The sequence below is a fragment of the Pristiophorus japonicus genome, chromosome 3, assembly GCF_044704955.1.
Source record: "Pristiophorus japonicus isolate sPriJap1 chromosome 3, sPriJap1.hap1, whole genome shotgun sequence".
Lineage (NCBI taxonomy): Eukaryota > Metazoa > Chordata > Chondrichthyes > Pristiophoridae > Pristiophorus > Pristiophorus japonicus.
The window spans coordinates 85,112,326-85,139,979 of NC_091979.1; the positions used below are offsets into that span (position 1 = coordinate 85,112,326).

Sequence of the window (27,654 nt, forward strand, 5' to 3'; positions counted from 1 at the left end):
GCCATGATCTTATTGAATGGCGGAGCAGGCACGAATGGTCAAATGTCCTACTCCTGCTCCTATTTCTTATCACAGAATCATAGAAAATTACAGTATGGAAGGAGGCCATTTCGGTCCATCGCGTCCATGTTGACGAATCCCGCTTACCAGCTCTCGATCCGTAGCCGTGCAGGTTACAGCACTTCAAGTGCACATCCAAGTACTTTTTAAATGTGGTGAGGGTTTACATAGAAACATAGAAACATAATAAATAGGTGCAGGAGTAGGCCATTCGGCCCTGCGAGCCTGCACCACCATTCAATAAGATCATGGCTGATCATTCACTTCAGTACCCCTTTCCTGCTTTCTCTCCATACCCCTTGATCCCTTTAGCCGTAAGGGCGATATCTAACTCCCTTTTGAATATATCCAATGAACTGGCATCAACAACTCTCTGCGGTAGGGAATTCCATAGGTTAACAACTCTCTGAGTGAAGTTTCTTCTCATCTCAGTCCTAAATGGCTTACCCCATATCCTGAGACTGTGTCCCCTGGTTCTGGACTTCCCCAACATCGGGAACATTCTTCCAGCATCTAACCTGTCCAGTCCCGTCAGAATTTTATATGTTTCTATGAGATCCCCTCTCATCCTTCTAAACTCCAGTGAATACAGGCCCAGTCGATCCAGTCTCTCCTCATATGTCAGTCCTGCCATCCCGGGAATCAGTCTGGTGAACCTTCGATGCATTCCCTCAATAGCAAGAAAGTCCTTCCTCAGATTAGGAGACCAAAACTGAACACAATATTCCAGGTGAGGCTTCACCAAGGCCCTGTACAACTGCAGTAAGACCTCCCTGCTCCTATACTCAAATCCCCTAGCTATGAAGGTCAACATACCATTTGCCTTCTTCACCGCCTGCTGTACCTGCATGCCAACTGATGTACCATGACACCCAGGTCTCGTCGCAGCTCCTCTTTTCCTAATCTGCCGCCATTCAGATAATATTCTGCCATCGTGTTTTTGCCATCAAAGTGGATAACCTCACATTTATCCACATTATACTTCATCTACCAGCATTTGCCCACTAACCTAACCTGTCCATGTCACCCTGCAGACTCTTAGCGTCCTCCTCACAGCTCACATCGCCACCCAGCTTAGTGTTATCCGCAAACTTGATGATATTACACTCAATTCCTTCATCTAAATCATTAATATATATTGTAAATAGCTGGGGACCCAGCACTGTGCCCTGCGGCACTCCACTAGTCACTGCCTGCCATTCTGAAAAGGACCCATTTATCCCGACTCTCTACTTCCTGTCTGCCAATGAGTTCTCTATCCACATCAGTACATTATCCCCAATACCCTGTGCTTTAATTTTGCACACCAATCTCTTGTGTGGGACCTTGTCAAAAGCCTTTTGAAAGTCCAAATACACCACATCCACTGGTTCTTCCTTGTCCACTCTACGAATTACATCCTCAAAAATTCTAGAAGATTTGTCAAGAAAGATTTCCCTTTCATAAATCCATGCTGACTTGGACCGGTCCTGTCACTGCTTTCCAAATGCTCCGCTATTTCATTTTTAATAATTGATTCCAACATTTTCCCCACTACTGATGTCAGGCTAACCGGTCTATAATTACCCATCTGCTCTCTCCCTCCTTTTTTAAAAAGTGGGGTTACCTTAGCTACCCTCCAGTCCATAGGAACTGATCCAGAGTCGATAGACTGTTGGAAAATGATCACCAATGCATCCACTATTTCTAGGACCACTTCCTTAATTACTCTGGGATGCAGACGATCAGGTCCCGGGGATTTATCGGGCTTCAATCCCATCAATTTCTCTAACACAATTTCCTGACTAATAAGGATTCCCTTCAGTTCCTCCTTCTCACTAGACCCTTGATCCCCTAGTAGTTCTGAAAGGTTATTTGTGTCTTCCTTCATGAAGACAGAACCAAAGTATTTGTTCAACTGGTCTGCCATTTCTTTGTTCCCCATTATAAATTCACCTGAATCTGACTTCACTAATCTTTTTCTCTTCACATATTTATAGAAGCTTTTGCAGTCAGTTTTTATGTTCCCAGCAAGCTTCCTCTCATACTCTATTTTCCCCCTCCTAATTAGACCCTTTCTCCTCCTCTGCTGAATTCTAAATTTCTCCCAGTCCTCAGGTTTGCTACTTTTTCTGGCCAATTTATATGCCTCTTCCTTGGATCTAACACTATCCTTAATTTCCCTTGTTAGCCACAGTTGAGTCACCTTCCCTGTTTTATTTTTACTCCAGACAGGGCTGTACAATTGTTGAAGTTCATCCATGGGATCTTTAAAGGTTTGCCATTGCCTATTCACCGTCAATCCTTTAAGTATCATTTGCCAGTCTATTCCAGCCAATTCATGTCTCACACCATCGAAGTTATCTTTCCTTAAGTTCAGGACCCTCGTCTCTGAATTAACTGTGTCACTTTCCATCTTAATAAAGAATTTTACCATATTATGGTTACTCTTCCCCAAGGCGCCTCGCACAACAAGATTGCTAATTAGTCCTCTCTCATTACTCATCACCCAGTCTAGGATGGCCAGCCCTCTAGTTGGTTCCTCGACATATAGGTCTAGAAAACCATCCCTAATACACTCCAGGAAATCCTCCTCCACCATATTGCTACCAGTTTGGTTAGCCAAATCTATATGTAGATTAAAGTCACCCATGATAACTGCTGTACCTTTCTTGCACGCATCCCTAATTTCTTGTTTGATGCTGTCCCCAACCTCACTACTACTGTTTGGTGGTCGGTACACAACTCCCTCCAGCGTTTTCTGCCCTTTGCTATTCCATAGCTCCACTCATACAGATTCCATATCATCCAAGCTAATATCCTTCCTTACTATTGCATTAATTTCCTCTTTAACCAGCAATGCCACCCGACCTCCTTTTCCTTTCTGTCTATCCTTCCTGAATGTTGAATACCCCTGGATGTTGAATTCCCAGCCTTGGTCATCCTTGAGCCATGTCTCCGTGATGCCAATTATATCATATTCATTAATTGCTGCCTGCGCAGTTAATTCGCCCACCTTATTACGAATACTCCTCGCATTGAGGCACAGAGCCTTCAGGCTTGTCTTTTTAACACAATTTGCCCCTTTAGAATTTTGCTGTAATGTGGCCCTTTTTGATTTTTGCCTTGGGTTTCCACTTTTACTTTTCTTCTTTATGTCTTTTGCTTCTGCCCCCATTCTACTTCCCTCTGTTTCCCTGCATAGGTTCCCATCCCCCTCCCATATTAGTTTAACCCCTCCCCAACAGCACTAGCAAACACTCCTCTAAGGACTTTGCTTCCAGTTCTGCCCAGGTGCAGACTGTCCAGTTTGTACTGGTCCCACCTCCCCCAGAACCAGTTCCAATGTCCCAGGAATTTGAATCCCTCCCCTCTGCACCACTCCTCAAGCCACGTATTCATCTGAGCTATCCTGCTATTCCTACTCTGACTAGCACTGGTAGCAATCCTGAGATTACTACCTTTGAGGTCCTACTTTTAAATTTAACTCCTTGCTCCCTAAATTTGTCTTGTAGGATCTCATCCCATTTTTTACCGATATCGTTGGTACCTATATGCACCACGACAACTGGCTGTTCACCCTCCCCCTTCAAAATGTCCTGCAGCCGCTCTGAGACATCCTTGACCCTTGCACCAGGGAGGCAACATACCATCCTGGAGTCTCGATTGCGGCCACAGAAATGCCTATCTATTCCCCTTACAATAGAATCCCCGACCACTATAGCTCTCCCACTCTTTTTCCTGCCCTCCTGTGCAGCAGAGCCACCCATGGTGCCATGAACTTGGCTGCTGCTGCTCTCCCCTGATGAGTCATCCCCCTCAACAGTACCCAAGTGGTGTATCTGTTTTTCAGGGGGATGACCGCAGGGGACCCCTGCACTACCTTCCTTCCACTGCTCTTGCTGTTGGTCACCTATCCCCTATCTGGCTGTGTACCCTTTACCTGCGGTGTAGCCAAATCACTAAACATGCTATTCACGACATCCTCAGCATTGCAGATGCTCCAGAGTAAATCCACCAGCAGCTCCAGTGCCACAATGCAGTCTATCAGGAGCTGCAGCCGGATACATTTCCTGCACATGTAGTTGTCAGAGACCCTGGGAGCATCCCTGACTTCCCACATAGTACAGGAGGAGCATGACACATGTTTGAGCTCTTCTGCCATGTCTTAACCCCTAGATTAACTTAATTTGGTAACAACAATGATAAATGTTACCTACTGATAAAGGTTACCTACTGCTTCTACAATCCTTTCAGGCAGTGAGTTCCAGACCCCCACAACCCTCTAGGTGAAGGAAATTCCCCTCAAATCCCCTCTAAACCTTCTACCAGTTACTTTAAATTTATGCCCCCTGGTTGTTGACCCCTCTACTAAGGGAAATAGGCCCTTTCTATTCACTATATCTCGGCTCCTCATAATTTTATACACATCAATGAGATCTCCCCTCAGCCTCCTCTGTTCTAAGGAAAACAAACCTAGCCTATCCAATCTGTCCTCATAGCTAAGATTCTTCAGTCCTGGCAACATCCTCGTAAATCTCCTCTGTACCCTCTCCAGTGCAATCACATCCTTCCTGTAATGCGGTGACCAAAACTGCATGCTGTATTCTAGCTGTGGCCTAACTAGTGTTTTTTTTTTTGAAATTCGTAGCCAATCGTTCCAATTCTTTGTCAAATCACAAACGCCAGAGGTCACCTTGGGCCCATTCAAGGATCACTCTGCGCCAATGCTCTTAGCCAAAAGGCCTAGAGCCACTGCACCGTTCCTGGAAGTACTGCAATACCAGGTTCGTGCCATGGAGGTGGATGGGTCAGGTCCCCCACACACCTCCGTGGAGATGGATGCGTCAAGCCACCCCACCCACCTCCTATTTCCAAAAAAGCAAGCATATACCTTCCTGATCCAGGGAGAACCACCTTGGGGTTATGGTGGTTACTCCCCTGTCAGGTCAGTTACGCATGATCTTAGCCAAAAGGCCGAGAAGCTGTGGCCTAACTAGTGTTTTATACAGTTGAAGCATAGCCCCCTTGTATTCTATGCCTCAGCTAATAAAGGCAAGCATTCCGTATGCCTTCTTAAGCACCTTATCTACCTGGCCTGCTACCTTCAGGGATCTGTGGACATGCACTCCAAGGTCCCTTTGTTCCTCTACATTTCTCAGTGTCCTACCATTTAACGTGTATTCCCTTTCCTTGTTAGCCCTCCCTAAATGCAATACCTCACACTTCTCCGGATTGAATTCCATTTGCCACTGTTCTCCACACCTGATCAGTTCATTGATATCTTCCTGTAATCTACAGCTTTCTTCTTCATTATCAACCACACAGTCGATTTTAGCATCATCTGCAAACTTCTTAATCATACTCCCTATATTCAAGTCTAGATCATTGATGTATACCACAAAAAGCAAGGGACCTAGCACTAAGCCCTGTGGAACCCCACTAGAATCAGCCTTCCAGTCACAAAAACACCCATCAACCATTACCCTCTGCTTCCTGCCTTTGAGCCAATTTTGGATTCAACTTGCCACTTTGTCCTGGATCCCATGGGCTTTTACTTTCATGACCAGTCTGCCATGTGGGACTTTATCAAAAGCCTTGTTAAAATTCATATACATTACATCAAACGCACTACCCTTTCGACCCTCCTTGTTACCTCCTCAAAAAATGGAATCAAATTAGTCAGACACGACCTTTCATTAACAAATCCGTGCTGACTGTCCTTGATTAATTCGTGTCTTTCTAAATGAAGATTTATCCTGTCCTTTAGAATTCTTTCCAATAATTTTCCCACCACCAAGGTTAGGCTGACTGGCCTGTAAATACTCGGCCCATCCCTTTCTCCCTTCTTAAAAAAATATACCACATTAGCAGTCCTCCAGTCCTCTGACACCACACCTGAAGCCAGAGAGGATTGAAAAATAATGGTCGAAGCCTCTGATATTTCGTCTTTTGCTTTGCTTAACAGCCTAGGATACATTTCATCTGTGCCTGGGGATTTATCCACTTTCAACGCTACTAAGCCCCTTAATACCTCATCTCTCATTATGTTCTTATCTTCTTATGGATGCGTGCAGCTCCAACAATACTCATTCTGCTTAATGGGCACTGCAACCACCACCTTAAACATTCACTCCCTCCACTGTTGGCACAACGTGGCTGCAGTATGTATCTTCAACAAATGCACTGCAGAAACCTGCCAAGGCTTTTTCGACAGATGCTCCCAAACCCACGATTTCTACCACCTAGAAGGACAACGGCAGCTGCCGATATATTTCCAAGTTAAGATGGTGTGTAACTTGGAGTTCCCCTCCAAGTTACACATTATCTTAACTTGGAAATATATCGCTGTTCCTTCATTGTTGCTGGGTCAAAATCCTGGAATTGCCTACCTTCACCACACGGACTGCAGAGGTTCAAGAAGGTGGCTCACCATCACTTCTTGAGGGCAATTAGGACAATAAATACTGACCTTGTAAGCAATGCCCTCATTCCAAGAATGAAAATAGTAGTTTGTAAGGATAGTGAATTTTTGGAGGAGGGGAATGATAACAGCTGTTTTGAAAGGGAGGAATAAGTGCCTGAGTAGAAAGAACCATTTACAGTGTCCACTAAAGGGATGTTGGGTGGTCACCAGTTTAGTGAGAATGCATTCAAGGGAGTCGGATTGGGACTTAGAAGGTCCTATAGTGTAACATGTGAGCCACTGTGTCCTTCACTGCCACTGACATGGAAAAGCAGATGCTTAACTGTCCCTTCAGGTCTTTATGCGCCACATGGAACATCTCAGCCACAGTGTTTATTGTAAGCCTCAGTCTCCTTATCCAATGGTCCTGGGTCATGAGAAATAGCTGACTGTTGCAGGAACTGAGGTGGTATCTACTACAAGTCATGCGCCCCCATGCCCTTGCGCTCCTGGATTGCCTTTTCTTGCTACAATGCTATGATATATCTATCCATATATCTTGGGCAGATAATTTCCCTGTATCATTCATGTTTCATTGCTGTGCTGACACTTCCAAACCTTCTCCTTCATTGAGCTCTCTAACACCGGTCAGACCTCGTGTAAAATATATACTTTTAACTTTGACCCCACAGTATGTGGTACAGTATAGGTTCATGATTAATTTGTAATATATTAAGTGAAAATGCAATTTTTCTCATTTGTTGGCAGCTTTTGTACTTTTTTTGGCAGGGTGGGGTGATAGGAATTTTTCGAGAAGAATTAAACATAAATGAATCATCTGCTGGCACTCTGACCTCACATCTACTTTTTCATTAACATTAGCAAACACAGGAATGCCACTTTAACTAGTTAGCATCTCAGTGGCAGAATAATAAATTAGCACCCCCAAGACTGATTACAACTTCAGTTACAGTAAAAACAACATGCAAATAAAGCCAGCAACTGTTGTACAACCAACTGGAGTTTCATTTTGGCAGAGGCAAAAGGTTATGAAGGACTGAATGTGCAAACAAAAATAATGGCAATCTACCAGTGGTTACTGGTAAATTATTAGCAATGACCAAAGCCAGGTGCTTTGTATTCTAAAGGACATGAAGTATACATTTCGTGCCTCAACAGCCCTATGTTGAACATTTAAATATTTGTTATGTAATATTTTCCATTATAGTGTAAGCAATGCTTTTCCATTTTCCTACAGAAACATCAATGTATTTCTTCACAGTGTTGAACAAATGGATTTATATGTTTAAAAGCCTAACCTATAAAATTTCATTGAATATTTGGTTGCCAGATATCATCTTACACATGAGAACGGTGATTAAATTAATCGAAAGTGAAATTTGCCACCAGACATTTAGAGCAGTTACAATGCTCTTTGATTCATTATATGCTGCAAAATAGTTTCATGGGGGCAATTTCAACCCTACCCAGAAAGCAGTTAAAATCACCCAGGTCATTTACTGGCTCTGGAGCAGCCGGGAACAGACTTGTCGTGATTTTTTACCTGCTCTTCGGAGAGCGGTCCAAAGTCAGATGGATTCTTTTAACACATGCATGACAGGGCTCAACAATGTCTTTGGGACCCGATGGCAAATGTTACTAGATGGCCCGAATGGGAAGCACAGTGAGTTTCCTACCAGGCCAATGCAGTACAAAATCTGAACAGGGCTAGAAGAGACCTCAAAAAGGCAAGTTTAATATTTTTAAACTTTCGTTGGGGCAGGACTTAGCAGGCGGCTTCTGGGCTGTGCTAATTTATGCTGCCTCCCAAAGTCGTTTAACGGTATTTAAATGAGGCCCTGCAGTGGGTGAGTTTTGAACTGACACCAAAACTCACCCACTGAAAACTGGCCTGAACTGGAATCTAGGCAATCGTTATCTTTTTGAATTCCTGAAATTAAATATTATAATGAAGTCAATTTTTGTGTTTTTCTCGCTGATTTCCTCCTGTTAACCAAGAGATTGTATAACATTAAACCCATGCACGTTGAAACTGTTGACCTTGGCAATGCTAATGCAGTCCATATATGCTACTGTAGACACTGGATGATTAAGTGCAGGAAATGGGTTCTGATTTTTCTCCTGGGAGACTGGGCTAAGATGCAATAAAAGTCACACACATTTGCTCATTTTTTCCACAAGATTCTGCTATTCAACAACAATAAAAGTCAGCACACATTGCTCATAAAAACAATAATGCTCTACTATATGCCAAGAATAATAACCTTTAAATACTGTGAAAGTAGTTGCTCTTCATGTTTCTCACAAAGAGGAGTTTCCTGGTTATTTTCAAACAGTTTTATTTTATGTTTCTCATAAGAGTCATGAGTTGCACTTATAAAAGTTAGCTCAGTCACTATAAATTTAGATTGTGACAGGCCTAGCAGCAACAGTAAAGAAGCAGATTCAAGTTCCAGCACTGACAGACTAACATTTATGCTCAGTCTTGTGCGAGGAAGCAAGTAAAGTTTGCCAGTCTCAGCAAGCTCTTTGTAATATTAACAACATCCAGACCGTACAATTTTGACTCTTACACTTTCCTGAAGGAGAATGTCAGGGTAGGGAACTAACATTTAGGGAGGGAGAGGAGGTTGAGAGGAAATAAAATAGAGATAAAAAAAATGTTTTAAAATTGTCTTTGAAGTAGTTTGCATCTGTTTTAGGTTTTAAATGCATCAGAGGAAACCTCTAAAGCATTTATTCAAGTTCCTGCAGCTTACTGCCCACCCATATCTCTCAAATGTTAGTAAAGGTTGCCTATCAGCTTTATTTACATTACAAATTCTGCCCTGCAAATCCAGTATGAACTTTGCATGTTGTAGTATTTTTCCCTCTGTGCTAAAGTCATTGCAATACCAAATTTTAAACCTCTAACCATTGAATTCACATTGGTGCAATGTACATTCTGCTGAGAGGAGAGCATTTGATGAACACCACATGTCTCCAGGTATCCGGCATTAGTGGAATTACATGTGTTTTCCGTTGTCTATTCTTCTACAGCAGCATGAAACTCTTGTAAATAAATTGCATGTGGGGCCTGGAGGCCAGAGAAAGCCAAACTATAGTTTGTTGCAGCAGATGTCTGGGCTACACTACATTCCAGTGTAAGAGCCATGCAGGACTGCTGGATAAGACTGTATAGTAAAGGCTATATCCTTTCCTGATCTTTATTTCCTCTTCCTGCATAATTCCACTAAAAGTGACTGCCTAGCTCAGCTAGGAGGGAGGGACAGCCTGCAATAGAAACTACTCTGCAAGTGCTGTCTCTGTGATCCATTGATAGAAGTTCACTTGTAATACAAGAACATAGAAAGAGAAAAGGCCATTTGACCTAACAAGTTCATTTAGTGCACTAACATACACTATTTGCTCCATGATGGACTCAAACCAATTTAGTTAATTTCCTGAGAATAGAACTTTCAAAGTGTCTCCCTACTCCTCAAGGGTAACTCCACAGTACTGACCTAAACTTACAACTTATATTATTCAGCCTGGCTGGTTGCTTTCTTGCTATGATATTTTCATGGTTTCAAATGTGCAGGAACCATCATAGAGCATTTGATAATTTTTTGTCTGTACTTATTCTTATCACCTGCAATCCAAATTAGATATTTATCCAGTATTAAATGTTGCTCACCTCTGTTAAATGGCTTTCACTAGATCCCCATTCCTTAATGCATTAATTTTGAAATCCTTGTCCTTGTTTACAAATCTCTCCTTGGTCTCACCCTCGCATTACCTCTGCATGTGCTTCCAGCTCTACATCTAATTCCTGATTAGTATTTGTTTCCCCTTCCTGTCCTTCCTTGAAGCAACTTGAGATATTTTGATTATCAATTTTTACTGGAAGTTTATTCCACGTAGCTGTCACTGTATGGGGAAAAATGTCTTCTAATCTTAGGTTTTAGTTCTATGCTCATACTTTGCAAAGTCTATTTCCATCTGCATTATTCATTCCTTTCGGCATTTTAAAGCTGTGAATTATAAATCCTCTCTATTTTTCTTTAATGGAAATAAGTTCAACTCTGAGTGTCTCTTCATAAACTAAATCTGAGCTCCAGAATCAATATTCTTCTTTGAGCCCTCTTTAATATATCAATGAAGGGAGAATGCTCAGAAATTGTCAACAAATTCCAAGAAAGGCCTCATCAAGAGCAGTTATCATAGGCAGTCCCTCGGAATCGAGGAAGACTTGCTTCCACTCTTAAAATGAGTCCTTAGGTGGCTGAACACTCCAATACGAGAGCCACAGTCCCTGTCACAGGTGAAGGAAAGAGTGGGTGGGGCAGGTTTGCCGCACGTTCTTTCCACTGCCTGCGCTTGATTTCTGCACGCTCTCGGCGATGAGACTCGAGATGCTCAGCGCCCTCCCGGATGCACTTCCTCCACTTAGGGCGGTCTTTGGCCAGGGACTCCCAGGTGTCGGTGGGGATGTTGAACTTTATCAGGGAGGCTTTGAGGGTGTCCTTGTAACGTTTCCTCTGCCCACCTTTGGCTCATTTACCATGAAGGAGTTCCGAGTAGAGCGCTTGCTTTGGGAGTCTCGTGTCTGGCATGCGGACAATGTGGCCTGCCCAGTGGAGCTGATCAAGTGTGGTCAGTGCTTCAATGCTGGGGATGTTAGCCTGGTCGAGGACACTAATGTTGGTGCCTCTGTCTTCCCAGGGGATTTGTAAGATCTTGCGGAGACATTGTATTTCTCCAGCGACTTGAGGTGTTGACTGTACATGGTCCATATCTCTGAGCCATACAGGAGGGCGGGTATTACTACAGCCCTGTAGACCATGAGCTTGGTGGCAGATTTGAGGGTCTCGTCTTCAAACACTATTTTCCTCAGGTGGCCGAACGCTGCACTGGCGCACTGCAGGCGGTGTTGAATCTTGTCATCAATGTCTGCTCTTGTTGATAAGAGGCTCCCAAGTTATGGGAAATGGTCCACGTTGTCCAGGGCCGCGTCATGGATCTTGATGACTGGGGGGCAGTGCTGTGCGGCAAGGACAGGCTGATGGAGTTCCAAGACCACCCCAACCTCTGTCGTTGAGCTACAGTGCGCGGATGACGCCTGTGTCTGCGCACATACAGAGACTGAACTCCAGGACATAGTTACTGAGGCGTACGAAAGCATGGGCCTTACGCTAAACATCCGTAAGACAAAGGTCCTCCACCAGGGTAGTAGGGCAGCAGTCAAGAATGCAAACCCTGGTTGATTTTCCTCTTCTGTAGCCTGAGACCAGTTGTCATGCCCATACCACCACCCTGGTTAGGATCAGATAGTTCAACGCAGATTAAGGATTGAAGCCTGCTCTCTTGTGATTTAATGCCACACCAGACATCGCTTTTTCCAACTCAGCCATCAATGTAGCTCACTTATGCTGTTTTGTACTCAGCTGATTGATGCAAGCTCGAATAGATCAACTAACACTGCCTCAATCACCCAGTCTATAATGCCTGCCCTATGCAGACATGCACATGCTACATAGGGTTCTTTGATGGTTGGAGGAAACTGGGTACATCTACTCGTAGCCATAAATCTGCTAAAACTAATAGGTAGTTTTGGGGCTTTTTCTGTTCCAGTTGACTAGTTCTAACAATGTTACTTCATTACTGAACTTTCCATTCAGTTGAATTGCAGTGAAATTTGCTGCTACATACAGCAAGTTTTAGGCTAGATTTAGGTTGCTTTGGATATAGTTGCAATATGAAAATCACAGTTTAATTCAAGGACATAAGTGTTAATGTTTGTTTTGAAGGGTGTTGCTGATTATGCCAATCCAAATTGTAGAATTATTTTAGAAGCAACAAATCAACATGGAGAAAAAAGTTTATTTAACCATTCATGAAACTGTACCAGTCACACTTGTACTGACTGGATATCATTGCATGAAAACACAGGATATTGCTCGATATATATATATTTTTAAATCAAATTTATAGATTCTATATAGCCTGAAGCAATTTATATTATTGCAAATATACTTCGGTGAAATGACAAGTTTAAATGTTCTGTAATTTTTATTAATAAAATGGTACAGGACAAAGAATATGTTACCTTTTTACTATTCTTTGGTGTGTCTGATTTCTCAAACAGCATTTTCAGGTCACCCAGTGGGATAGCAAATCTCTCAATCCTTCGAGCAGCTTGTAGATCTTCCTTAACAATTTCATTTTGGATTAATTCTGTATCTTGTGTAGATAGTGGTGAAGCTGAAATGTCCTTTCTCTGCGTTTCCCTCACCATCATTCTGGTTTCTGACTCACTTTCCATTCTAATAGAAATAATATTCTCAGCAGGTAAGTTGCAGTGTCTCAGAACACAAGATGTCTTCGGTGAAGTTACCACAGAAATTCCAGCTCTGGTACTCGTGTTACAGTCGCTGATATTCTTGGGAAGGAAGCATTGGCTGACTGGTGACTTTAGACTGTTGTTGAAGGGCTGATGTAAAGGCTCTTCAGTACGGTCTGAGAGCCTGATATCGAACGAATTGTTCAGCAGGAACTTCAAATTACTGGAAACAGACTGAGGCAAAGACTTATATGATTTGCTTCTGGGAACATTCCTTGAGGACGATGCAATTGAACCACAAGACTCCCACCTCTTCTTCAAAAGAGTCAGTGAACCCTTCTATATTTGGCATTCTGCCAACCCCTCAGTTTTCTACAAATCAGAAGATTTAAAAATTTAAACATATGGTAGACAATTGAAACATCATCGGGAAAATATGTGTTTATAAAATGAATCTCATTTGTGGCTAAACCACAACTGTGCAAAAAACATGAATTTGTTTAAGTCCAGCAGTCCTGGTCATGTGAAAATACAGTCATTCTAAAAGACATTTTCCTTGTTTTGCTTCAAGCAGCAAGTATCAGGCACACAGCTGACCTTCAACAAACACTGCTGAACTTGGAGGAGAAAATTCCCAGCTAACAGTCAACCAGACCAGGAAGAGAGTGATTTCCCATCACTTCCTTGAATGGAATAATGCCACGTAATGATTTTACGTGGACACCCACTTTTTGGTAAGTAAATGCTTGGGGAAAAAAAATGAAAAAACACTCTGACGTCAGCCCTTTTAAAGATAACAATGCATAAATCACCAGTTGCTTTATAAATTGGCACCTTTTTTCTTCCCAGGCCTGAAAAAAAATTCTGCAACTTTTTAGAATTTACAATAAAAGCAGAGCTTTTGTTTATTATGGCACAGAGAAGAGCCAGAACGAGTATACACTGTGCCACTAGCCAATTCAATGTTGCATGTGTAGCATGCACATTAGTGATATATCATTGTGGTGTATCATTCCAACTGGAGCTTAACAAATGAATAAAAATGGAAAAGTACAATCTGATTGCAAAACGTTTGACGTGACCGTGCTGCGAAACAAACACACTGCATATGTACATAACTTAATAACTAACTCTTGTTATTTAGTCCAATGTCATTCAGTGAATTTTTCCACTGCTTTCCATTGTGTTAGCTCCATAAATAACCTTTGGGTGGGGGGGGTTGGGGGGGTGGGTCGGGGGTGGTCTGGGGGGGGGGGTGGTCGGGGAGGGTGGGGGGGAAGAATTTCAGTAGCATTTGTTTTGCATTAAAATATAATTTTTGATTAGTAAGCTGCATGATATTTTAAACTGACTTTTTATTATGTTCTTTAAATATTCAGTAGTAGACCTCAATGTCTGAGTTAAGACATAAATACCATTGTGTAATAAAAATATGAATCTTTACCATGAATTGCATCTCTTGCTATATAAAGGTCTGCCTCAGTTCATTGAAACAAATGGTTCTCCATACATGCTCCTAACTTATTCTGAAGCCATAAAAAATGTAATAGCTGTAATGTTTAATACAATATGTTAAATCTGGGAAACAATTTAATTGCAAATGAACTAGAACTTTAGTACTATAACTGTAAATACATTATGACATTATAGTAAAACAATTCTTGCGCTGTACTGTACTGTATTTTTCTTACCACTGATTATCTTTTTGAAGTTGTAGCAATATTTGATGCAGCAACAGCATTCTGGTATCTGATAAAAATTAAAAAAGTAAAGAAGACACTTCATTCGTAGGACTCATTAATCTAATGAGCATCCAGCATGATGGTCTGACACACATCTGATAACAGATAGCTGAAGGATACAAAATCTCCAATATCCCGCTCAGGGCGATGCATTATTTAAGAGACCCCAAGGGAAAGCAAAGAGCCAATGGCTGCATATTTCAGCTATTCCTATGTGCTCAGTTTACAGTACAGTCCTTCAAACCCGAGCTTAATTTCTCAAGTCACTGAAAATATGTGATAAACTTGGATTAGAAACATTTTGCTTAGTTATCCAGTACTAGCCCACTCATCAGTAACCATACAGATGTTCTTAATATTATGGAGAGTTCATTATATTGCCGTTCTACACACACTGTAACCATTTTTATAATAGCGTGCAAGAAAAATGGATAAGCATTTATCTTTGTGTTTAGGGATTTATTATCATACCTAGTCTAGTTCTTGAATCATGCTGCAGAAACCAACTCAAATAAAACATAATCTAGTCACCGTTTGACTAGATCCATAGGAATGCAAAACAATATTGGTTGAAGTATTATTTAACTCTTAGCTCACCTCAGGGATGCTGCAAATTGACCAAATGCAATCAGGTGTATTTACTAACGATATATTTTGCTACTTTCGCAAATTTGTATACTTAAAGCATGTGCAACAATTTGAGATCTGGCTATTGCACTTTCACGCAAAATGCTCCACAGATGAAAATGGATGTTTCTGAGCAGGAGAAACTATTTCCAGTGGCAGAATGGTCGGTAACAAGAGGACACAGATTTCTGATAATTGGTAAAAGACTCAGAGACAAGATGAGAATTTTTTTTAACGCAGCGAGTTGTTGTGATTTAGAATGCACTGCCTGAAAGGCTGGTGGAACCAGATTTAATAACTTTCAAAGAGGAATTTAATAAATACTGAAGAGAAAAGATTTGCAGGGCTATGGGGAAAGGACAGGGGAGTGAGTTGAATTGGATAGATCTTTCAAAGAGCCGGCACAGGCACGACGGGCCAAATGGCCTCCTTCTGTGCTGTATCATTCTATTATTTCAGAATTGAGAGTAACAGAGTGTAGTTTGGTCCTGTTGTGTAGGCAATAACTCAATGGACTGAATACTGTAAACTCCGAACAGGTACAAACCTGGCTCTACTTTATTAAGGCCCAAAGTGATTACATTACAAGGTGGCTGGCCTTTTATACTGGGCCGCCTACACGTGCGCATAGCCCAATGACCTCCAACAGCGGCACCGCCGGGTGGCTAGTAAACCCAAGCATACATACATGACAATATCCCCTTTTAAGATATTAGTAACGATCTTTTTACAAATTGAGACAGTCTGGGGCTTTCTACTCCCGAGTTGAACGTCTCAGTTCAACTCCAGCCTTGGGTGAGCGTTCTGAGTCTGTTATGACTGGGGGCTGGGTAGCCGATCTGATGGGAGTGGTAATGACCACATCAGCGATTGAAAATCCAGATTCATTGATCGTGTCAGTGATTGAAAGTCCAGATTCATTGATGACAGCGGAGTCCTCTGATGACTGAGGGTAGGTTGGTTGGTCACTGATTGTGTCTCTTCCTCAGACTGTTCCGGTTCATCCGTGTGCCACAGCTTTATCTGATCGACATGTTTCCTGCATGTCTGCCCATTCTTGATCTTAACGATAAACACTCTATTACCCTCCTTGGCCGTAACAGTACCAGTGATCCATTTGGGACCTTGATCATAATTCAGTACATACATAGGATCATTGATAGAAATGTCGCGTGACACAGAAGTGCGATCATGATATCCTTGCTGACTTTGACGTTTGTATTTGATGCGATTATTCAAGTCAGGGTAGACAAGAGAGTGCCTGGTCTTGAGACCTCTCTTCATTAATAGTTCAGCAGGGAAGACCCCAGTAAGCGTATGGGGTCTTGTCCTCTAACTAAACAATATGCGTGACAAGCGAGTTTGCAGTGAACCTTGAGTTACACGTTTCATACTCTACTTGATGGTTTGGACCGCATGCTCTGCTTGTCCATTGGATACGGGTTTGAATGGTGCTGACCTCACATGTTTGATAGTATTGAGTTTCATGAACTCTTGAAACTCCATACTGGTGAAGCAAGATCCGTTGTCGCTTACAATGATGTCAGGCAGACCATGCGTAGCAAACATGACACGAAGGCTCTCAATGGTAGCTGTGGATGTGCTGGATGACATGATTGGGCAGGGAGGTGTTGCTACAGTTGTACAGGGCATTGGTGAGGCCACACCTGGAGTATTGTGTACAGTTTTGGTCTCCTAACCTGAGGAAGGACATTCTTGCTATTGAGGGAGTGCAGCGAAGGTTCACCAGACTGATTCCCGGGATGGCGGGACTGACCTATCAAGAAAGACTGGATCAACTGGGCTTGTATTCACTGGAGTTCAGAAGAATGAGAGGGGACCTCATAGAAACATATAAAATTCTGACGGGGTTAGACAGGTTAGATGCAGGAAGAATGTTCCCAATGTTGGGGAAGTCCAGAACCAGGGGTCACAGTCTAAGGATAAGGGGTAAGCCATTTAGGACCGAGATGCGGAGGAACTTCTTCACCCAGAGAGTGGTGAACCTGTGGAATTCTCTACCACAGAAAGTTGTTGAGGCCAATTCACTAAATATATTCAAAAAGGAGTTAGATGAGGTCCTTACTGCTAGGGGGATCAAGGGGTATGGCGAGAAAGCAGGAATGGGGTACTGAAGTTGAATGTTCAGCCATGAACTCATTGAATGGCGGTGCAGGCTAGAAGGGCCGAATGGCCTACTCCTGCACCTATTTTCTATGTTTCTATGTTTCTATCCATTTTGAATAAGCATCCACCACAACTAAGAACATCTTTCCCAGGAAGGGACCTGTAAAATCGATGTGGATCCTGGACCATGGTTTAGATGGTCACAACCACAGACTCAGCGGCGATTCCACTGGTGCTTTACTAAGCTGCATGCAAGTGTTGCACTGATGCACACATGATTTCAGAGCAGAGTCAATTCCAGGCCATCAGACATGAGATCCTGCAATTGCTTTCATCATGACAATACCAGGATGCGTGCTATGTAGATCATGCACAAATTTCTCTTTGCCTTTTTTGGGCATAACAACACAATTACCCTACAGTATACAATATGATTGAATGGATAGTTTGTCTTTGCGATGGATGTAAGGTTTGGTCTCCTCACATATTTGCTTGGATATGGCAGACCAATCACCACGAAGGATACAATGTTTCACAGCCGATAATATCGGGTCCTGGCTGGACCAGGTCTTAACTTGTTGGGCTGTGACAGGGGTTCCTTCACTTTCAAAAGCATCCATAATGAACAGCAGGTCTGCCAGTTGTGGCGTTTCCACCTCCAGTGTGGGCAATGGCAGACGGCTCAATGCATCGGTACAATTCTCAGTGCCAGGTCTATGGCAAATGACATAATTATAGGCAGATAATGTCAGCGCCCACCTCTGGATGCGGGACGATGCATTGGTATTGATACTTTTGTTTTCCGAAAACAATGAAATGAGTGGCTTGTTATCTGTTTCCAGTTCAAACCAAAGACCAAACAGTACAGATGCATCTTTTTCACCCCATATACACAGGCTAGCTTCTTTCTCTACCATGCTGTAGGCTCTTTCCACCTCTGACAAACTTTTTGAAGCATATGCAACAGGTTGAAATTTGCCCGATTCATTAGCTTGTTGGAGCACACAACCAACTCCATATGACGAAGCATCACAGGCCAAAAGTAGATGCTTACAAGGGTCATAATGTACCAGCAGCTTGTTAGAGCTAAGCAGATTAGTAGCTTTCTCAAAAGCTCTCTCTTGAGACGCACCCCAAACCCAGTTGTCTCCTTTTCTTAGCAGCATGTGCAGTGTCTCTAATAAGGTGCTCAAACTAGGTAAAAATTATCGAAGTAGTTGTGTAGACCAAGGACCGAATGCAGCTCCGTCACATTCTGAGGCTTGGGTGCATTTTTGATGGTCTTGGTTTTCGAATCCGTAGGCTTGATACCGTCAGCAGCCATTTTCCTCCCCAGGAATTTGACTTCCGGTGCCATGAAGACGCACTTCGAGCGTTTCAGTCTGCCCACTTTGTCCAGATGATGTAGAACCTCTTCCAGGTTGTTCAGATGTTCGGCAGAGTCATGACCTGTGACCGGTATGTCATCTTGGAGCACAACTGCTCTGGGGACGAACTTCAGTAGACTTCAGTGGATGTGGTGTATTTGGACTTTCAAAAGGCTTTTGACAAGGTCCCACACAAGAGATTGGTGTGCAAAATCAAAGCACATGGTATTGGGGGTAATATACTGATGTGGATAGAGAACTAGCTGGCAGACAGGAAGCAGAGAGTTGGGATAAACGGATCCTTTTCAGAATGGCAGACAGTGACTAGTGGAGTGCCGCAGGGCTCAGTGCTGGGATCCCAGCTCTTTACAATATACATCAATGATTTAGATGAAGGAATTGAGTGTAATATCTCCAAGTTTGCAGATGACACTAAACTGGATGGCGGTGTGTGAGCTGTGAGGGGGACGCTAAGAGGCTGCAGGGTGACTTGGACAGGTTAGGTGAGTGGGCAAATGCATGGCAGATGCAGTATAATGTGGATAAATGTGAGGTTATCCACTTTGGGGGCAAAAACGCGAAGACAGAATATTATCTGAATGGCGGCAGTTTAGGAAAAGTGGAGGTGCAATGAGTCCTGGGTGTCATGGTTCATCAGTCATTGAAAGTTGACATGCAGGTACAGCAGGCAGCGAAGAAGGCAAATGGTATGTTGGCCTTCATAGCTAGGGGATTTGAGTAGAGGAGCAGGAGGTCTTACTGCAGTTGTACAGGGCCTTGGTGAGGCCTCACCTGGAATATCGTGTTCAGTTTTGGTCTCCTAATCTGAGGAAGGATGTTCTTGCTATTGAGGGAGTGCAGCGAAGGTTCACCAGACTGATTCCAGGGATGGCTGGACTGACATATGAGGAGAGACTGGATCAACTGGGCCTTTGTACTTTGGAGTTTAGAAGGATGAGGGGGGATCTCATAGAAACATACAAGATTCTGACGGGACGGAACAGGTTAGATGCAGGTAGAATGTTCTCGATGTTGGGGAAGTCCAGAACCAGGGGACACAGTCTTAGGATAAGGGGTAGGCCTTTTAGGACTGAGGTGAGGAGAAACTTCTTCACTCAGAGTTGTTAACCTTTGGAATTCCCTGCCGCAGAGAGTTGTTGATGCCAGTTCATTGGATATTCCAGTGCCATCATGCGGTCTGACAGGAGCTGCAGCTGGATACATTTCCTGCACACATAGTCGTCAGGGATACTGGAAGTGTCTCTGATTTCCCACATAGCACAGGAGGAGCATGACATGGGTCTGGGCTCTCCTGCCATGACTTAACCCTTAAATTAATTTAATTTTGCAACAATGCCAAAAGGTTTCTTACTGATAAGGAAAAGAAAAAGAAGAAAAACTACTCACCAATCACTTACCCCCTTGGCTGTGACGTTACACTTCGATTTCTTTTTACTTCCTTTTTTGCCTTCGCTCCCTGCTGCAGCTGCAGTAGTTGGCTCCTCCTCGACGCTGTCGCTCCTCCGACTGCTGGGCCTTTATGAGCCTCCCCTCGACTCACCGCTCCTCTTTAACGCTGCCGCTCCTCCGACTGCTGGGCCTTTTATGGGCCTCCCCTCGACTCACCGCTCCTCATCCTCCTTAAATTGTATAATACTCTAGTTAGGCCACAGCTGGAGTACTGCGTGCATTTTTTGTTTGCCGTATTATAGGAAGGACATGATTGCACTAGAGAGGGTGCAGAGGAGATTTACTAGGATGCTGCTTGGAATGGAGCATCTTAGATATGAGGACCTATTGGATTGGCTGGGTTTGTTCTCATTGGAACAAACGAGGTTGAGAGGAGACCTCATTGAGGTGTGCAAAATTTTGAGCGGCCTGGATATAATGGATAGTAAGGGTCTATTTCCATTGGTGGAGGGGTCAAAACCAGAGGACATAAATTTTAAGTAATTGGTGGAAGATTTAGAAGGGATTTGAGGGGAAATTTCTTCACGTAGAGGGTTGTGGGTGTCTGGAACTCACTGCCTGCAAGGGTGGTGGAGGCAGAAACCCTCACCACATTTAAAAAGTATTTGGATGTGCACTTCAAGTGCCAGGACCTGCAGGGTTATGGACCTAGAGCTGGAAAGTGGGATTAGGCTGGATAGCCTCATGTTGGCTGGCGTGGACATGATGGGCCGAAATGGCCTCCTTCCGTGCTGAAAACTTCTATGATTCTATGATTCTATGATTCTATAAGGTGGTACTATAACAGTATTAATACAGTCAGTTTTTCTCTGCAGGCTCCTGGTACCACCTCTCAATACACCTTTCGTGGGTCGTCTAAATTGTTTTTAGGTTCGTTTTGCATCTTTTTCTGACTTCAAGCTAATCCTTGTATATATTTATACTATTGCACCATATTTCTCATAGTTCTTAACTTTTAATTTATAGTACTGGGTTAACTGTTGGACTATACACCACTTCATATTTTTCTAATTCCAAACTTTTGAGAACATTATCACATTTCAAAATCTTTTTCTATATTAATAAAACTTCTACAAGCTAAAGTGAGACTTCTACTTTAAGTACTATTACTTATTTGAATTAAAGCAATATGTTAGCCAATTATTATTCTGTCAAGGTTCTAATTAAAAAAGTACAAACATTTAAAAGCTAAGCTACATATCATTCTTAATCTTGGGTGTTTCCATAGAGTAAACAATGAAGTGTTTTTGTCTGATTGGCATAGGATTTCTTTAGGATCAATGGTATTACTCCAATTAAAATGGCACACCATCCATTGCCTCAAAAAAGTGCATGTTATTGTTGATGAACTGTCCCAAAGATGACTATGGGTAAAATTATCAGTGACTTTGCATGACTGGCAGGGCCACACATACACCAGGTATCTTATTAGAAAACCGTGGGTGCACTGCATGCAGTATTCCGATAAGCCACCATCAGGCTTCCACATGCTCACCTGTGTAAAGGATTCAAATACCAGCTTGCTTTATGGTAGTAGAATAAAGATCGCCGATGAGGGAGCCCATTCGACCAGGGCTAGGGGCGATAAGACGCACATCGGGAGGTTAGGCTCAACGCGGCATCGGTAAAGCGGGGGGGAGGCTGAACGCGGCAGGGAACGTACCACTATTCGGGGTGGGGTCTGTATTAAAATGGTACAATTTTTTTCCCGGTAAAGATTAATGAGAAGTTGTCTGGAACATGACCTCGGGGGTGAAACTTACCCTAACAGTAGATTCTTGTACTGTTCTGCATTTTTACTATAATAACCAACAAGGAGGAATTAAAACATCCCTCTTTTTACAATTTTAACAGAGTGTTTTTTGGTATGCTACCGAATAAGACGTTAAACCGAGGGAGCCCATTCAGCCAGGGCTAGGGGTGGCATGCTTCGGGCCCCTCCCACACAGCCTGCAGAGATTGTGGGGGCGAGGAGCTACTGCACATGCGCACACACTCTCGCGCGCATGTGCAGAGGTCCCGGCACTGTTTTCAGCGCCGGGATCTGGCTCTGACCCCCACTACTTATGCTGCACAATGCCAAGGACCTGCGATGTTCCAGCAGTGGGGAGAATACCGAGATAAGTTTTCGGTGCAGTTTTTCTTCGACAAAGGTACGCTGTTTTAAGCTGGGGGTGGGGGGGGCAAACTTGGGCCCTTACACAGGCTAAGCGAGTGGCCAAAAATTTGGTAAATGAAGTATAATGTGGGAAAATGTGAGGTTATCCACTTTGGCAGAAATAATAGAAAAGAAAATTATAATTTAAATGGAGAAAAATTGCAAAGTGCTGCAGTACAGAGAGACTTGGGGGTCCTTGTGCATAAAACACAAAAAGTTAGTATGCAGGTACAGCAAGTTATCAGGAAGACAAATGGAATGTTGGCCTTTATTGCAAGGGGGATAGAGTATAAAAGCAGTTAAGTCCTACTACAACTGTACAGGGTATTGGTGAGGCCACACCTGGAGTACTGCGTACAGTTTTGGTCTCCGTACTTAAGGAAGGATATACTTGCATTGGAGGCTGTTCAGAGAAGGTTCACTAGGTTGATTCCATAGATGAGGGGGTTGACTTATGAGAATAGGTTTAGTAGGTTGAGCCTATACACATTGGAGTTCAGAAGAATGAGAGGTGATCTTATTGAAACTTATAAGATAATGAGGGGGCTCGACAAGGTGGATGCAGAGAGGATATTTCCACTCATAGGGGAAACAAAAACTAGGGGACTAGATTTTCCATTATTTTGCATGCATAACGCCCACTTAACGTCCATTTTATAAAGGGTGGTCCTGGGGGTCAGGTTCACCTCTGACCTACTTGAACGGTTCGAATCACTCCCACTCCCTTGGGTTCTAGAATCTAGGTTTATTTTGGGGGTGTGACAAAGTGCAAAGGACAACTGGTTTGATGCAAAAGAACTTTGATTTTATTACAAACTTATAATCACTCTAATAAAGAACAATACATTACATATTCAAAGGGAGTTACAATAAAAATTACACCACCTCCCACCTCCCAATACCTAATTCTAGCTAGGTTAGACTCCAGGGCGGGCAGGGACTATGCTTACCAATCCTTTCTGGTCAGTTAGCGGTAGTTCACGATTTCGGGGTTCGTTGAATTCTGTAGGTTCTGCTTGCCATACCCTGAATGTCGGAGAAGACTTCTTACTGAGCAATCTTCAGTTGGGTTGAGTCCGCTAATGCGGTAAGGCGCAATTTGGATCTATGGGGTAAGTACCCGGTTTCCTTCGTTAGAAATAGGTTCAAAGTCTCTTTAGGTAATGTTTTCACCTGTTGGTAGTCAGGGCTTAGATTGTAGACTGGAAACTTTTGATTCTTTGGTTTCTTTCTGTTGGAGTTTTGGTCGATCGTGGTGGTTTTTCGTTGGTACCACGTTGGCTGTGGGGTCGGTTGCTGCCGTGATGGTGATGTTCTTCCTTCCTTCAGGACTTCAGGACTTCATAGAAACATAGAAACATAGAAAATAGGTGCAAGAGTAGGCCACTCGGCCCCTCCAGCCCGCATCGCCATTCAATGAGTTCATGGCTGAACATTCAACTTCAGTACCCCATTCCTGCTCCCCCGCCACACCCCTCGATCCCCCCAGTAGCAAGGACCCCATCTAACTCCCCCCTGAATATACCCAGCGAACCGGCCTCAACAACCCTCCGTGGCAGAGAACTCCACAGGCCCACCACTCTCCGGGTGAAGAAGTTCCTCCGCATCTCGGTCCTAAATGGCTTACCCCTTATCCTTAGACTGTGACCTCTGGTTCTGGACTTCCCCAACATTGGGAACATTCTTCCTGCATCTAACCTGTCTAACCCCGTCAGAATTTAAAATGTTTCTATGAGGTCCCCTCTCATTCTTCTGAACTCCAGTGAATACAAGCCCAGTTGATCCAGTCTTTCTTGATAGAGTCTTTCTTTGAGGCTGGAGAAGTTAGTTTACAACTGTCGTGTTGGTGTCTCTCCCCATCTTGATAGCATACTCGCAGTATAGCACCGGGTGTAGTATGGCATATCCTCTGTTAAAACAGGGGGACAGTTATACATTTGAGTTGTCCTAATCTTCGTGCAAAATCAGTCCAGAATTCTTTGTTTAAATTTGGCGGGCTTGACTTTTCTTTGTATTATTTTGGCGGGCTCGTTAAAAGTTAATATGTCTTGGGTGGGTTGCATTTCTAAATCTGTTTCCTGATGGAAATATTAGCTTGGTAATCACAATGTCCTTTTGTGCTTGGTTTTCGCATACAGGCTGTAGTGGGTCCTTTTGTTCTTATTCATGCTGAAGATGTCTTTTCTCGATTTAGTTTGAAGGCTGACCATCTCTGAGTTATTGTTGTAATGTAAATGTCTCTTGTGGAGAAGGGTTTTTGAATATCCATTCCTCCAGACAACTGACCTTAGTCCCAACACCCAGACAGTTCCAATAATCAAGTGGGCTTCTTTAGTTCCTTAGGCCTGCCCACAGACTTGAATTTGTCTTGTAAAAGTCCAGAATTCGATTAAAGTTCATAGTTTCTTCCATAAGCACTTTAGGATTTCAAACTTTCTGTTAGATAGTTCCAAATTAAATTTCCTTTCCAATGAGCCCAAAGACTGCGGGGGTTTCCGTGAATTTTGACCTTTCAATTTTACCGCTGAAATGAGGTGTAATGCCCAGATATCGCCCATTTAGCCACAAAATGGAAACTGAAGCCCATTTTTCGGACACTTATTGCCGAGCGTTACTTTCGCCATGTACGTAACGATTTCGAAAATAATAATACCGCCCGCCCACTATTTTGAGGTGGAATCATCAGAATGGGCAAAACCAACGCTCATAATATCACCCAGCGTTACTTTCCGCATGCAATTAATGGTGAGATTCAATAATACCGAACGTCCACTTTTTGTCGTAAAGATCACATTTGCTGAAACTAACGCCCAGGAGATTGCCCAGTGTCACTTTCACCACCTCGCACACATCTCGCCCACAATATCGCTCGCCCAAAACACCGCTCTGAAAAAGTGGAACTGTTCTGAATTAACCACAGCGGTGTGGGCGCCATTTTTCAAATCACAGGTCGTTTCATTGAAAAGGCTGCTTCAACTTTGGGGGAATTTCGATTGACTCTGGAGTTCTTCTCAGGTGAAGTGACCATCTCAACAGACATCTTTTCAGATTCTGGACGATTGGGTTTTACTGCAGGTGTCTTTCAGTGTTTAAAATATTGCTTCTGATCAATTGCTATTATACTTTCATTGGCATGGGGCCAGCCATTTCTCAACCTGCATCGATTAATACGCAGATGCTGCCGGGTGCAAATGGCATAACGTCTAATGCACATCATTATGTGCCCAATTAAAGACGTGCCAGAATGAGGAGGAGGTCCAGACCATAAACACCCCTCACTTACAGGGAGGTGTCCGAGCACACCTGCCTTCGGAGATTGCGCTTCCACAAAGTGGTGATCACTGAAATATGCAAGCTCATCAGACCAGTTATGCAGCCTGCCATCAGGACATCACTGTCGGTTGAGGTCAAGATCACCGCGGCACTATCTTTCTACGCATCCGGTTCCTTTCGGGCCTCCGCGGTCGAGATTTCCCACCATCCACACATCGCTGCATTAGACAGGTCACCGAGGCCCTGTACGCGCGTAGGATGGACTTTATCAGCTTCCCCATGACCACGGAGGCTCAGACTGACAGGGCTGGAGCATTCAACCGCATTGCTAAGTTCCCCAGGGTGCAGGGAACAACACAGCGCACTCATATCGCCATGCGGGCACCTTCTCAGGACCTAGACCTTTTTCATAACAGAAAAGGATTTCACTCCCTGAAGGTCCAACTAGTTGTTGACCACAACCAGATCATAATGGCATTGAATGCCAAATGTCCGGGCAGCTTCGATGAGGCTCACATCCTGCACAAGAGCGCTGTCTCTGACATGTTTAAGAGTCAGCTACAAGGACAATGTTGGATGCTTGGTGACAACCGATGTGGCCTAGTCACCTGGCTGATGACCCCCCTGCGTGACACCCACACCGAAGCGGAGAAACGATACAATCAGAGCCACAGAGATACACGCAATGTGGTCCAGAAAACAATAACTGTGTTTAAGCAACACTTTAGATGCCTGGAGCACTCAGGAGGGGAGCTACAAGACAACCCTGAGCAAGTAGCTAAATTTGTGGTTGTGTGCTCCATGCTGCACAACCTGGCGTTCAGAACTGGACAAGAATTGCCAGAAGGTACTGGTGGTCCACCTCAAGAAAGAGAGGAAGAGGAGGATGAAGGGCTGGACGCTGAGCTAGGGACAGACAATCAGGCTGGTTATGCAACCATGCCCACGCCCCCATTCAGACCACAGGAAAGAGCTCATGGTGGCTACATAACTGCAAGACTCTTACGTCAGGAGTCTGAACTATTATAACTGAATGATTTGCCTGAAAGAATGTTGCTGTGAGTGACAACACTGACACATTGCTGTGTGTGTGCAGCTCAGACATCAATGGTGGGCATCACCTTGGTGCCAGTTAAAGTTTAAGTTGATTCAAGTTAAGTTTTATTTAACCCTTTCATGTTAAGGAATCATCAGTCTGTAATGGTCCAGCTATCTGAGACAATGTGCAACAAGGTTATGTTGAATATTTTTTTTTTTATAGGACCATTGGTCTGAAATCATAAGTAGCACGGGCAAAAACACCACACCCCACTTTTTCGACCATTGACATCAATCAAATGGTCAACATGTCCAGCAACACAGAATACAAATGCAAAGCAGGAGGGTGGCCCCCTCCCCCCATACATTACAACAAATTGCATACACCCAGATGGAGATATAACACAGCCATCACCTGCGGACATGCACCTCACTTTCCTTCCCCCCTCCCCTTGTTCTCCCCATATCTACCCCTTCCCCTCCTCACTCCATGCCGCCTGGCCAAAGAGCTCCTCAGGCGGTGCCTCATTGGGGGGGATGAAGGTAGAGGCGGTGGTTGGATGGGTACGGGAGCGGGGGCTGCCGAGGTGGGAATATTCTCGGATCCAGAAGCAGGATCTTGGTCCTGCCTCTCATGTGCCGTTGGCACTGGTGGTGCGGAACCTAGGGGTGGAGTGCCGCTCTCCGGGATCACTGGGAGGCCTGTGCCAGCAGTGTTTCTAGCTATCGCCTCCAGGGCCTCTGCCATCTGTGGAATGTACTCAGTCATGGTTGCCAGCTGTCGGAATATGCCCCCAAATCATCGAGGATCTGGTCACCAACGTCTACAGTCCTCTTGGACAACTGTACCATCTCTCCGCTCTCATGTGGCGCTCGTGGACCAGACCTACCACGTCCACAAAACTTCCACGGGGTCGGCGCCGTCCTGGGGACAAATGGGGTGCCCTGTGACGAGGTGCTTGGGCCCGGTACCTCCAGAATGGAAGCGGGAATGACCGGAGAAGCACTAGATGGCCTTGGGGTGGAATGCCTTCTGGAGCCTGGCGATGCAGGTTCCTTGAACT

The 27,654-nt window shown here is 43.8% G+C and overlaps 1 protein-coding gene and 1 pseudogene across 1 annotated transcript in view; both read right to left on the reverse strand.

Moving 5' to 3' along the window:
• The window catches only part of xirp2b (xin actin binding repeat containing 2b), a 203,308-nt gene extending 189,914 nt beyond the window's left edge, over nt 1-13,394 (reverse strand). The window contains exon 1 of the mRNA XM_070875510.1: nt 12,555-13,394. Within this exon, the coding sequence (XP_070731611.1) occupies nt 12,555-12,770 (216 nt within the window). The 5' untranslated portion in view covers nt 12,771-13,394. The remainder of the gene's footprint in view (nt 1-12,554) is intronic.
• On the reverse strand, nt 4,790-5,028 carry LOC139260546 (U2 spliceosomal RNA; annotated as a pseudogene).
• Nucleotides 13,395-27,654: the final 14,260 nt, after the last annotated feature.